This window comes from Lodderomyces elongisporus, chromosome 2 (genome assembly GCF_030384665.1).
Source record: "Lodderomyces elongisporus chromosome 2, complete sequence".
Taxonomy (NCBI): domain Eukaryota; kingdom Fungi; phylum Ascomycota; class Pichiomycetes; order Serinales; family Debaryomycetaceae; genus Lodderomyces; species Lodderomyces elongisporus.
Window position 1 is genome coordinate 2,724,992 of NC_083674.1, and position 11,973 is coordinate 2,736,964.

General features: G+C 36.9%; 5 protein-coding genes across 5 annotated transcripts; 1 reads left to right on the plus strand and 4 right to left on the minus strand. All coding sequences in view use genetic code 12, as the record gives it.

Moving 5' to 3' along the window:
• Positions 1-2,923: 2,923 nt before the first annotated feature.
• Positions 2,924-4,525, plus strand: PVL30_002299 (uncharacterized protein; the record flags this gene model as incomplete). The annotated part of the gene is made up of 2 exons (XM_001527407.2): positions 2,924-2,927; positions 3,132-4,525. The coding sequence occupies 2 exons, from the start codon at positions 2,924-2,926 to the stop codon at positions 4,523-4,525; spliced, it is 1,398 nt and encodes a 465-aa protein (XP_001527457.2).
• A 633-nt stretch (positions 4,526-5,158) lies between these two features.
• GLO3 (ADP-ribosylation factor GTPase activating protein, ER-Golgi transport) lies at positions 5,159-6,449 on the minus strand (the record flags this gene model as incomplete). The annotated part of the gene is made up of 2 exons (XM_061119362.1): positions 5,159-6,392; positions 6,442-6,449. The coding sequence occupies 2 exons, from the start codon at positions 6,447-6,449 to the stop codon at positions 5,159-5,161; spliced, it is 1,242 nt and encodes a 413-aa protein (XP_060975345.1).
• A 480-nt stretch (positions 6,450-6,929) lies between these two features.
• Positions 6,930-8,177, minus strand: TIM44 (protein translocase subunit; the record flags this gene model as incomplete). Its single annotated transcript, XM_001527409.1, has 1 exon — positions 6,930-8,177. The coding sequence occupies one exon, from the start codon at positions 8,175-8,177 to the stop codon at positions 6,930-6,932; it is 1,248 nt and encodes a 415-aa protein (XP_001527459.1).
• A 243-nt stretch (positions 8,178-8,420) lies between these two features.
• Positions 8,421-9,791, minus strand: BNA4 (kynurenine 3-monooxygenase, mitochondrial precursor; the record flags this gene model as incomplete). Its single annotated transcript, XM_001527410.1, has 1 exon — positions 8,421-9,791. One exon carries the CDS (start codon positions 9,789-9,791, stop codon positions 8,421-8,423), a length of 1,371 nt encoding a protein of 456 aa, XP_001527460.1.
• A 512-nt stretch (positions 9,792-10,303) lies between these two features.
• On the minus strand, positions 10,304-11,659 carry PVL30_002303 (uncharacterized protein; the record flags this gene model as incomplete). The annotated part of the gene is made up of 1 exon (XM_001527411.1): positions 10,304-11,659. The coding sequence occupies one exon, from the start codon at positions 11,657-11,659 to the stop codon at positions 10,304-10,306; it is 1,356 nt and encodes a 451-aa protein (XP_001527461.2).
• Positions 11,660-11,973: the final 314 nt, after the last annotated feature.

Below are 11,973 nucleotides of genomic sequence, written 5' to 3' on the forward strand. Positions count from 1 at the left end.
TCTCTTCCCCTCCTTCTTCTTTATTCTTTATTCCTTTTTTTTTTTGTTTAATTGTTTAATAGAGAGAATAAAAAGAGTTAAGAGATATCTATGACGTCACGTATATATATATCTATACACTATAGGAGATAGAGAGTAAGAAAGAAAGAGAGAAAAAGGGTAAAAAGAAAATTATACAAAAATTAAGGATTAATTCTGTCACCAACTTCACTTTGTCACAAAACCATTTTTCACTATAATAGAATAATAGAATATTTCCCCTTCTTCTACTATAATATATACAATATGTAATAACATTTATATTATACGGAAAAAAAGGAAAAGCGGGGTTCCTTTTGTGGAACTTATACTGTTGTATTTTTTTTCTGACTCTCACACGACGATTGTTTTACATACACTATACTGGAGATTGGAAGTAAAGAAATTGTTAGAGGCAGAGCATAAAAGAAATACAAGGTTGAGAAGTGTACAATATTGAAATGAAACAAAACAACAAGAATTTGGGAGAGCCAAAAAATGGTGAAGGAAGAAGAGTGGGGGGAGGGGATAAAGAGAAAAAAGTGAAGTCAATAGAGACATTCATTTTAAATATATAAAAAGAAAAGGGCTAGGCTTTTATCCATTATATGACAGGTTGTTTAAGGTTATGAGATTGGGTCAAGTAGGAACTGGGCTTTAAATAAATAAATATTTTGTCCTATTAAAAAAAATTAATTAATGACGTATAGCACAAGTCAACAAATTGTGGACAAAAAAAAAAAAGAGAAGCCCTTTATTACCTTACTCATTCTATTATTGTATTATACATGTATTATGTATTTGACAAAGCAAGAAACTAAAATACTAATACTCCAAGAACAACAAAGAGTATAGTCCCTATATAACCAAGATCCATTTGATTCGTATTTGCCCATACAAGATTAAAATTAGTAGTAGTATATATAAAAGGTATTCAAGTTGTTTAAGTGGGAAGAACAAACAAATGATGCCAAAAAAAGACCTTTTTTTTCTTCTACATTTTACTACTTGGCAGGAACAATTTTAAGTTGAAATGTAAATCACCAATAGAATTCCTTTCTTTAATTCATAGACACTCTCTTTTCTTTTCTTTTCTTTTTTCGCTTTCATTAATCATCTATCTCTCTGTCTACACATATTGTAGCTCTGTTTCCCTCTATATCTTTTTTTTTTTTTTTTTTTTTCATTTTTTCAATTTTGAGCTGGTGGGGTTGGTGAAAACCGCGCAAGCCTTCTTTTTCGGAGAAGCCTGGTATTCAAAATGCAAACAAGGTTTAAAATAGTACACTGTACATAGCAATCTTGATAAAAACCTGCTCATTGTTCCAAATAGCTTTTTCCTCCTCCTCCACCCAAAAAAGACTCAAGATTGAGGTATATTGTACAAATTAACAATATCGAAAAGGATAAAAAGGCAAGAAAGAACTAAAGGTTGTTTAAAAGGATAGTATTTGGTTTACAATAATTATACCACTTTATTAATACATAGATAGGAGAAAGGAAACAGAAGAAGCCCTATACTTCCCTTATAAAGCAAAGATTACTATCTTTGTTACCATTCACCTACTTCCGTCTTTTCTCTTCCCTTCCCCCCCACCCCACTTCCCTCCACAAAACGAATGTTTCTGGTATGCAAAAGTGTTATACATACATATATACATACATATACACCCATACATACATAGATTGTAGTATATTGATTCACGGATCTATTATTTTTTTCTTTGTTTTCTGTTTCCACCAAAATTTTTCCAGTTTATTGTTTTTGTAACTCTTTTTTTCTAAAAATAAAAAAATAAAATTATTATATGCAGTACATAAGAGAGGTATACTTTCTTAATTTGTTGCAAGTTATGTTTCGGAAACCCCAAAAAATTTAGAAAACAAACAAACAAATAACCCCCCCACCCCCCATCGAAAGTTCATTGAGAATTGCAAACCAAAGACTATACACAGCACTAACACTAACATTAACATTAACATTACCAACACTAACAACAACATGCACTGTACATTTGAAACTTGTTATCGCCTGTTTTACTCTCTTTATTTTTGTGTACTCTATTTGTACTTTTTTTTTCCTTTTTTTTTTATTTATAAATTATACGGCACAATATATCTACAACCTGATCAATAGCAAACAACCAAAGCAAAACATCTTCTATCATTCATTTATTCATACAGAAAGAAAGAAAGGAAAAACAAATTAATGCATATCCTTCTTCCCTCCCCCCACCCAACCCCCAGCCCATCAATCGAGTTTAGCTCTCGTGCTTTCCAATAAATAAATAAAAAACTCTGACAGGTGTCACTCTTCCCTCTCTTACCTTCTCCCCTCCCCCCCTCTATATATATAGTCTAATAACTTTCCCACTTCTACCACTTTACTTCTACTTCTTTACACACCCCCCTCATTGAAAGAATCAACTACAACTTACAAGACAACAATCGAAACTAAATCATGTCTGAGGAAGAAAAGGTTGTTAGCAACGACGATGGCCTTTTTGCCAACTCAAGCTCTGCATCAAGCACAAACAAAAAGACAGAGGGCTCTCTCAACTCTGGAAATGACGAGGCTATAAGAGAAGAAGGAGAACACGGCAATATCCTCTCACAGTATTCAGAAAAACAAACAATGCAAATGGGAAGAAACTATGCCCTCAAATTCGATTTAGACCCCGAACTATTTGCAAAAGCTGCCGCACTTGCACGTGCACCAACAACATTCAACTCAATGCCATTCCTTTCAGAAGAGGAAAAACAAGGCTTGTACTTTGAAGCAACCAAGAAATGGCACATCCCACGTAAGCTTTTTGCATGTATCGCATTGGGCAGTATGGCTGCTATCATCCAAGGTATGGATGAAGCAGTCGTTAATGGAGCTACCTTGTTCTACCCAAAAGCAATGGGTATCGACCAGATGAAAAACGCAGACTTGATTGAAGGAGTATGTATTTCAAAACAAAACCACCACCACCACCATAACCATAACCATATAGGGAAGGGGGTTCTTTTTCCCCTTCCCCCCTTCCCCTCCTCTACTTTTTTTTTTTTTATAAATTACTTATACTAACAAACAACAATTTTTCCCCTTTTATAGCTTGTTAACTCAGCACCTTATCTCTGTGCCTCATGTATTGCATGTTGGCAATCTGACTTGTGGAATCGTTACTTGGGCAGAAAATGGACTATTTTTTGGACATGTGCCATCTCGGCAGCAACATGTATCTGGCAAGGTTTTGTCTCAGTTGACTGGTGGCACTTGTTCTTGGCACGATTCTTTTTAGGATTTGGTATTGGTATCAAGTCAGCAACCGTACCTGTTTACTGTGCAGAATGTTCACCAAAACATATTAGAGGTGCCTTGACCATGACTTGGCAATTTTTTACCGCAGTTGGTATTATGCTTGGTTACGTTGCATGTTTAGCCTTTTATTATGTCCCCGACAAGAGTTTTGGCTCTGGATTGAACTGGAGACTTATGCTTGGACTGGCTTGTCTTCCAGCAATCTTTATCCTTTTCCAAATTCCATTTGTTCCTGAATCACCACGTTGGTTGATGGGTAAAGGTCGTCATAGAGAAGCATTTGAGAGTTTAGAGCAGATGAGATACGAGAGAATAGCAGCAGCTAGAGATTGTTTCTACCAATACGTCTTACTTCAAGAAGAAGAAGGTTACGATGTGCCAACTTGGAAGAGAGTTATTGAGATGTTTACCATTAGAAGAAATAGGAATGCAGTGATTGGATCATGGATTGTGATGTTTATGCAACAATTCTGTGGTATTAATGTTATTGCATACTATTCCTCGTCGATTTTCCTTAATGCTGGTTTCAGTGAAATCTCAGCACTCTTGTCTTCATGGGGTTTCGGTATGATTAATTTTACATTTGCCATTCCAGCTTTTTTCACAATTGATAGGTTTGGACGTCGTAACTTGTTGTTATTTGCCTTCCCATGTATGTGTGCCATGTTGTTGGTTGCTGGTTTTGGATTTTTGATTCACGATACCAATGGTAAATTGGGAATGGTTACCACAGGTGTCTACCTTTTCTCGTGCTTCTACAGTTCCTCAGAAGGACCAGTGCCATTTGCCTACTCTGCCGAAGCATTCCCATTGTATATCCGTGACTTGGGTATGGCATGGGCTACTGCAACGTGTTGGTTCTTCAATTTCATTTTGGCATTCACTTGGCCAAGAATGATGAAGGCAATGACCTCAACTGGTGCCTTTGGTTTCTATGCAGCATGGAATGCTATTGGATTCTTTTTGGTGTTGTGGTTCTTGCCAGAAACCAAGAATTTGACCTTGGAGGAGTTGGACGATGTGTTTGCTGTGCCCATGTACAAGCATGCAATCTACCGTACCAGAACATTCTTGAATGGTGTTTCAAGACACGTATTCCACAAGGATGTGAAGGATCCACCACCTATTTATTCACACCAGAGAATGGCTGTTACCAACCCAGAATGGCACGAAAAGGTTGAAGTTGAACACGAGGAGTAAACACCTTGGTTCATATAATACATGCTTGCGCTTGAGAAATATATATTACTTTTTTTCTTCCTAGCGTATAAAAAGGGGACTTTTACTATCCTTTTTTCCCCCCCCCCCCCCCCCCCCCCCCCCAATTTACTGATGTCTATTTAGTTTGTTTGTCGTTCGCATGCTCATGTTGGGACTATAAACATACTTTGTCATCCTACAACTATATTTATAGTGGTATATTTTTAATTCTTGTTTTTTTTTTATAACTAGATGTTCCATTCTTACTGTTATTTTTTCTGCTAGTCTTTTTTTTTGTTTGCCATATTTAAATTTATAAAATTTTATTTTGTTAGTTTGGAAAGAAGAAATTTTCTGATATCGTTGTAGGACTAAACATTCTATGACAGATGTCTAAGGTCACTTAAATTTGTGAAGCAAAAGAAGAGAGATTAAAATTTTAGATATTTAAAATTGTTATTGATGTAAGTACTACTACTATGTTAAGTATCGTGACTACACCAACTACTACACCAACTACTACTACTAATCTAAGTAAGCACATTGGTGGGTAGGGGTAGGGGTAAGTACACACTATATTTCGACACACACACACACACACACTCTCTCTCTCTCTCACTCTATTTTTTTAAATCACCTCAAGAAATCTCTCAAGTATGATCCCAATTTGGTAGCACCATCTTCCAATGCATCCTTCAACACTTCCAAATCTTGGTTTGCATTACCCAGGAATCTAGAGGCAAACTCTTTCGCACTAGCCTCTATATCGTTCAAGTTGATTCCACCATTAGAGTTGGACCTCGCAGCTCTGGTTGTCTCGTCGTCTTCACCAAAGTATGATGACGACGATATCGATTGTGCTCCATTGAATGCTTGCAACTTGCTTTGCGCTTCTCTCTTGGCATCCTCATCGAATCGAGGACCACGTCCAAAGAACTCATCTGATGAAATACCCTTTTGTTGCCCAAATTTATTCGATACTTCTCCTGTATACTTGATATCCTTGTATTGTTTAGTTGGCGCAGTGACATTCTCGCCTTGAACCATACCAAACCCAAGTTTTTGAAATTGCTGAGTAGTTTCTTGTATTGCTGGTTTTTCAGCAGTCTTTTTGGTTGGCAAAGTTGTTGACGAGAGTTTTGTACTTGAATTGGGGGTTTTGATATCTGCACTAGTAGACGAGGTTGTTGATTCCACCAGTGGACTATAACCAAGCTTCTTTCTCTCTTCTTCTTCTTGTTTAGCTTTTCGCTCAATCTCATCAAAATCAATCTCCTCTGCGGTGTTGATTTTTTTCGCCAACCTTGAGCTCCTAGGGCCATTACCTTTAGAGGACAAAATTGATTTCTTGGCTGCATTGCTTGTTTTTAAACGAGCTGCTGGTGTCCTAGTCACAGGTTTCTTCTTCAGCAAATCATCTGTTGATGCATTTGGTGTGTTGCTTCTTGAACCCAAAGGTGATCCTGTTGCCGAGACAGCAGCAGATGCAGATATAGACCCTGAACCAGTACCTGCAGCACCAACTGGTTTAGTCCAGTTTGAAAAGAAATCGTCAGTGCTCTCGCTTGGTGATTCGCTGCTATTGGAATCATTTAAATCTTCCAAAGTCACAATATCGGGATGCTTAATGGCATCCTGTGCAGCCTTTTGTCTCAACCTCTCCTTATACTTATTAGCCACTGGTGACGTGTATTTTGCAGTAGCATCAACTCCATCCTTGTTGCTATTGACAAACTGTGATCCACCATTCTTTACATAAAAATCCTTGGCTGCTTGATTCCCGCCAAATTTAAAGTTTCTTAATTGGATTCTTTGCCACGAGTCCAAGTTGGATGACTTGACAAAGGAGACATGCACACCCAAGTTTCTGTGAACTGATGAACATTGCAAACAAAGGAAAATTCCAAATGGGATACTTGTCCATGTCGGATTCTTGTTGGAGCAATCAAAACATACTTGATTTGCTGGATCCTTTCTAAGCTTGTCGAATATCGTGGCTGCCTCTTCCTTTGTAGCTATAGTGTCGCTCATTGTTTAAAAAATTGCTAAACGTGAATTTGATAGTCTACAGGTTACAGTGGTGAAAACCGTGAAAGCAAAAAAAAAAGTTGTTGTTGTTGTTGTTGCTGTTTACTATGTGTAGCAGTAACTACGTTTGTATAAATTGTTGGTGGTGATATTTTTATTTTTCGTTCCACTTTTAGTATACATTTTTAGTGTACATTTTTATCGTGCGTGTTAAATATTTACTTATTTCCATTCATTCTTTTTTTTTTTGTTGTTCTTCTTCTTCTTCTTTCGTAACAAAAGAGAGTGAGAGAGAGAGAGAGAGAGAGAAAAAAAAAACAAACAAACAACAGCAAAACTACTTACAAATTAATTAACTCAACAATTCACCAATTGTCTAATGGAAAGGTCTTGAGCCACCACGGGCAAACTCAACAATCTTCCAACCCTCAGTGGTCTTATTATCAAACTCTTCTGGAATTCTTGTGAGAACCATGGCATATGTACTCATTTGAATGTGGTCTTCCGTACCAGCGGCAATTTCACCAGTCTTGGCTTTCCTGTACAAATGAATTTCTTGAGCTCTGCAACTAACAACAACAACTGGGATATCATTTGGTTGGAGCATTTTACAAGTAACAATGTCGACTCCTCTAATGTCCAAGATTCTTCCGTCGGAAAAGAGACCTTGTTGAATGAATTGCTTGTTGTGGGCTTCCCACACATTGTATGGTGCTTCGCTAAACCATTCTTTCAAAATCTTTGTATCGTTTTTAATGTAAGCATCAATAACCTCGGGGACTATGTAGTTGGTTAAAGTCTTTTGGAAATCCGTGAGTCTGAATGATGGGTCCATGTATTTCAATTGCTTAATAGTCTTGGCTTGTTCTGTTTCAGCGAAAAAACCAGTAATCTTCTCAAATATGGTACGAACCAAACTAATGAGTCCATTCTCTGATTCATCCCATTTCTCCTTAAGAATAGTCAAACCTCTACCCAATGCTGATTTTTGTTTAAAGTTTTCCCATTTCTCACCAACTGATGGGCCCGATGCTTTTTGCTCAGTTGCCACTAATGCACCGCCAGCATCTTCATTCTCTCTAACTGGACCCTTGTATCCTTCCTTCAACCTCCTCTCCAACTCCTTTTGTCTCAACGCCTGTCGCTGCTCCTTGGTCAAGAATCCACCATATGCAGTTGAGGATCCATCGTCAATCACTTCGGAAACATCTTTATAAATCTGTGTCTTTCTCACCGGTTCAAATGCCTTGTCAGCAGCTTCGGCACCGACTCTAACAGTAGTTCTCACACCTTTCCCCACGGGCGACTCCCAAGCCTTTTGCGCCACATCACCAACTGCACCAGCAGTCTTTTTCACAACCACACCAGCTGCTGAACTTCCCTTTTGGGCTTTTGCATACGCCTCTTTAGCCCTTTTGAAGGCCTCGGACTCGGCCATTCTTCCAGACTCATCCTGAAGAGCCTTGATGTTTTCTTTCAACTCTGCAGATTTTTTCACCTCTTGTCTAAAAGTGTCGAAAAACACCTTCATGGGCGAAGATGGCGGTCTCTCATTGAAAAGAACCGACGAAGAGTGCAATAACCGAAGACCTCTAGCGGTACTCGAGGGTGTTGTCCTAAGCATTAATTCTATTGATCTCTAATATTTATATATATATATATATACAAGTTTAGATGTTTGTATATGTCTATGTATGTACAGAAATGAGTTTTCTCTCTCTCTTTCTTTTTTTTTATTTTTTTTTCAAAGACAATTTTTTTGGTTTGAATTTGCAATTTTTTTTTATTATAATTTTTTTTTTTTTTTTTTTTGCATTTTACTCATTCTCGCATTTTCGCCGCCGCTCTTTGGTAAGAGTTCCATCGATTAACGCTTTTTGTCGCACAATTTGGCTGCTAGGTAGACACCATAGATGGCAAGTGATGTAATCACACCAATTTGCACATTGGAAACAATTTTTGTCTGCCTTTTTTCAATCTCTATAGCTTTGGAGTATGGGATATCGTCTCTAAAGGAAACCATAGTGTATAATGGAAGCCATTTGTTTTTGAAAACTCTGCCTAGCGAATAATCGAGTTTTTTCTTTGCCAAGTACCAGATATTAGTCACTTTTGATGACATTTCGTAATAATTGTCCAATGCCAATTTGCAAATAGCATCCAAATCCTTTTTTCTTTGAGGCGAATACTCTATAAATGCTGTATCAATACCATATTTGTCGATCAAGTCCATAAGAATTCTGACATCTTCAAATCCACAATTCATGCCTTGGCCGTAAAAGGGGACCATTGAATGAGCAGCATCACCAATGATTATTGCCTTTCCATTAGGACTATTGTAAGGATACGCACTCACTTGCATTAAAGAGCCTCTTGGGTTTTTCTCAAACGCCTCCAAAAGAGGCTTTTCTCCAATCAACTCTAAAGCATCGGGGAAGTTTTTAGCAAAGAATTGAACAAATTCCTCACCGGTCTGCATCGATTCAATCACAGACCAGGGGCTAAAGAAAGTCGAGGTAAATGAACCATCTTGGTTTGGCAATGCAATCAACATGAAATCATGCCTGGGCCAGATGTGCAAATGGTTTGCATCGATTGCAAACTTCTTCTTTGGATCAGGTGGGATGTACAACTCGATATATTGCATATCGATATACTCCTGGGCAAAACTCATTCTCATGAATTTTTGAAGCTGGTACCTGAATTGCGAGTGTGCTCCATCTGCTCCAATAATGTAATCAAAAGTAAATCTCTCCATCTCTCCCGTACTGTTGATCGTTTCAATCGCAGGATGCTTATCCATGTTTGATAACCGAACAAGTTTATGCTGGAAATAGACCTTGACATTGCGTCGCTTCAACTCTTGAAGGAGGATCTTGTTGAGGTAAGCTCTATCGATAGAGTTGATACATTCTCCATTCAATCCATATATTTGCGACTCTTGTTTTTTCCCAGTAATATCATGAATCATTCTTCCCTTCATTGGAATTACATGCTCAAGAACTTTCTCAGCTAAATTTTCATCAATTTCTTTCAACGTTCTGATTCCACGATTACTCACAGCCAAGTTAATTGATCGTAAATTTCGCTCGACTTGATTGTTTGGATCATCTCGTGCTTCAAATAATGTTACCGTATAACCTTTGGATACAAAAGCCAATGCGGCAACACACCCGACTAGCCCAGCACCTACTATGCCCACAGAATGTTGGTCTTGTTTTTGACTATGTTGGCTCATGCTCTTGCTCTTGCTCTTGTTCTTGCTCTAGCTCTTGACTATGCCTCTCTTTCAAGTAGGGAACTTCTATATTCTTGATTATCTTTTCTTTATTTGTGTTTAGTTGTTTCCAGCTGTTTATCTTTTTTCCTTTTCTCCTTTTTTTTCCTTTTCTTTTTTACTCTTTTTTTTTTTTCAATTCGAATATACCCTTATCGTATAACAAATCTTTATGGCCTTATCATTTTTATGGGGTGATTTACGCGCAGATTTTACTTTCCATATTTAAAGATTTTTATAAGCTTTTTTTTTTTTTTTCAAAAATAGAGAATGGCATACTGAAAGTGGAACAAATCAACACGGTTTCAAGAACCCGTAGAGCCAAACAATTAAAGAATATAAAAGCATTTCATTACATAAAGGTTATTGTAAAATTAAAGAGAAAAAAGAATAGAATTCAAATTAATTAGGAAAAAAATATTTACACACAAACACGTGTGTATACGTTTGTAGTAGTTTTTTTTTTTTTCTTTTTAAACAAATTTTGCAAGTTTAGTCCTTTTCAGCTCGATTGTCTTTCTCAACTTTTCAACTTGCTGCTTGAGATCGGCATTTCTTTGCGAAAACTCTTCATTGGCTTGTAGCGTATTTTTCAAGTTCTGTTTCATTGTTAGTGTTTCATATTTCTGTTGCAAAAAGTTCATCTTTTCATTCAATGCAGCATTTTCTTCACTAGCTGTGGCAAGATCCCCAGTGAATCGCTTATTGTGGTCCAAAATCTCGGTGTGTGTTAACTGTAATTGATCAATTTTGTTCTTCATACCGTCGATTTTGACAACCAAGTCTTGATGAATTTCTTGCAAATTGGTCAACTCATTCCTATTGTTACTAAGAGAGTTGGCTGTAATTAAGTAGAACTCATTTTCATATGAAATAACGGGCGGATCAAGTGCTAGGATTTCAGCAAATTTGCTTTGAGCAGAGTCAAAAAACTCATCTGAACTGATAAAGCGTAATAATTCGTCACCAGCCAAACCTGTTAAATCGTCTTGGTGGTGTACAAAACACCATAATAAGATCCGAAGAACAACATCAATGCCTTCAAATACTAACAAATCAAGCAAGGTTTCTTGAAATTTTTGCAAAAGAAGTGCAAATACATTTTTATAGTACAGATTCCACACAACTCCTTGGCTTGATAAGTGGGAATAGCACAGTAATGAGTCTTCTAATGCACGATTAGCTTTATATGTAAACTCATTTTGTTTCACTGTTTGAAAATACTGGAACAACTTGAGAAGGATAAAAAAGTTTTGCTCATTTGTAAAGTTGACGAGTTTAGCCGAGTTTACTAAAATCTTTCGCAATTGTTGATCATCTATGTCTTCACCAACATCCTTTAAAAATGAATACACTACTCCAACAGTTTCCTCGGGTGTAAGCGTAGTCCCCTCATCTGCTTTGATGTATTTTTCCAAAAGACGCTTGGAGCTGAACTTGTATCTTATATCCAATACCTTGTAGTAAACACGAGGTCTAAGCTGGGATGGTATACCCAAAATTATCTCACTCTCCAATTTGGCGACTCCACCATTGCGTATAATCTCATCACTATAATCATTTAAAAAGCTTTGCCAAAATGAATTTTCCTCAACAAACTCATGCTTTGAAACAACTGGATCTAGTGATAGAATATCGTAGCAGTTACTCATCAAAGACGATCTGTACAATTCCAACTGCCTCACTAAGGATATATAGGAAAAACTGTCATCCGCCCTGAATCTTAATGGACCACTTGGAGGCAAGTCTGGGAGTTCTTGCTCAATGGTCGCAACATCTTCTGTCTCGTCTCTTCTTTGAGGCAATAAGGGCGCCTCGGAGTCACTCATTATCTTGGTTATAAGTAGATCTTTTAATTTGATTGATTCTTTATCTTTTATTTTTATTTTTTAATTTTTTTTAATTTTTGTATTTATGATAGTGTAACATTAAATACTCTATACTTTCCGGTTTAAGCGCTTTCTCCCCGCGATTTACATCATCACACTCCGAAGATCACGTGAACAACTTTTCTACATTTTATTTTTCATTCTATAGTGAATATGAAGCATCTTTTTTTACACATTTGTATATATACGTATATATATATATATACAGATATACATTTTGGTACTTTCATTTCATTAATATGCTAGATATGATA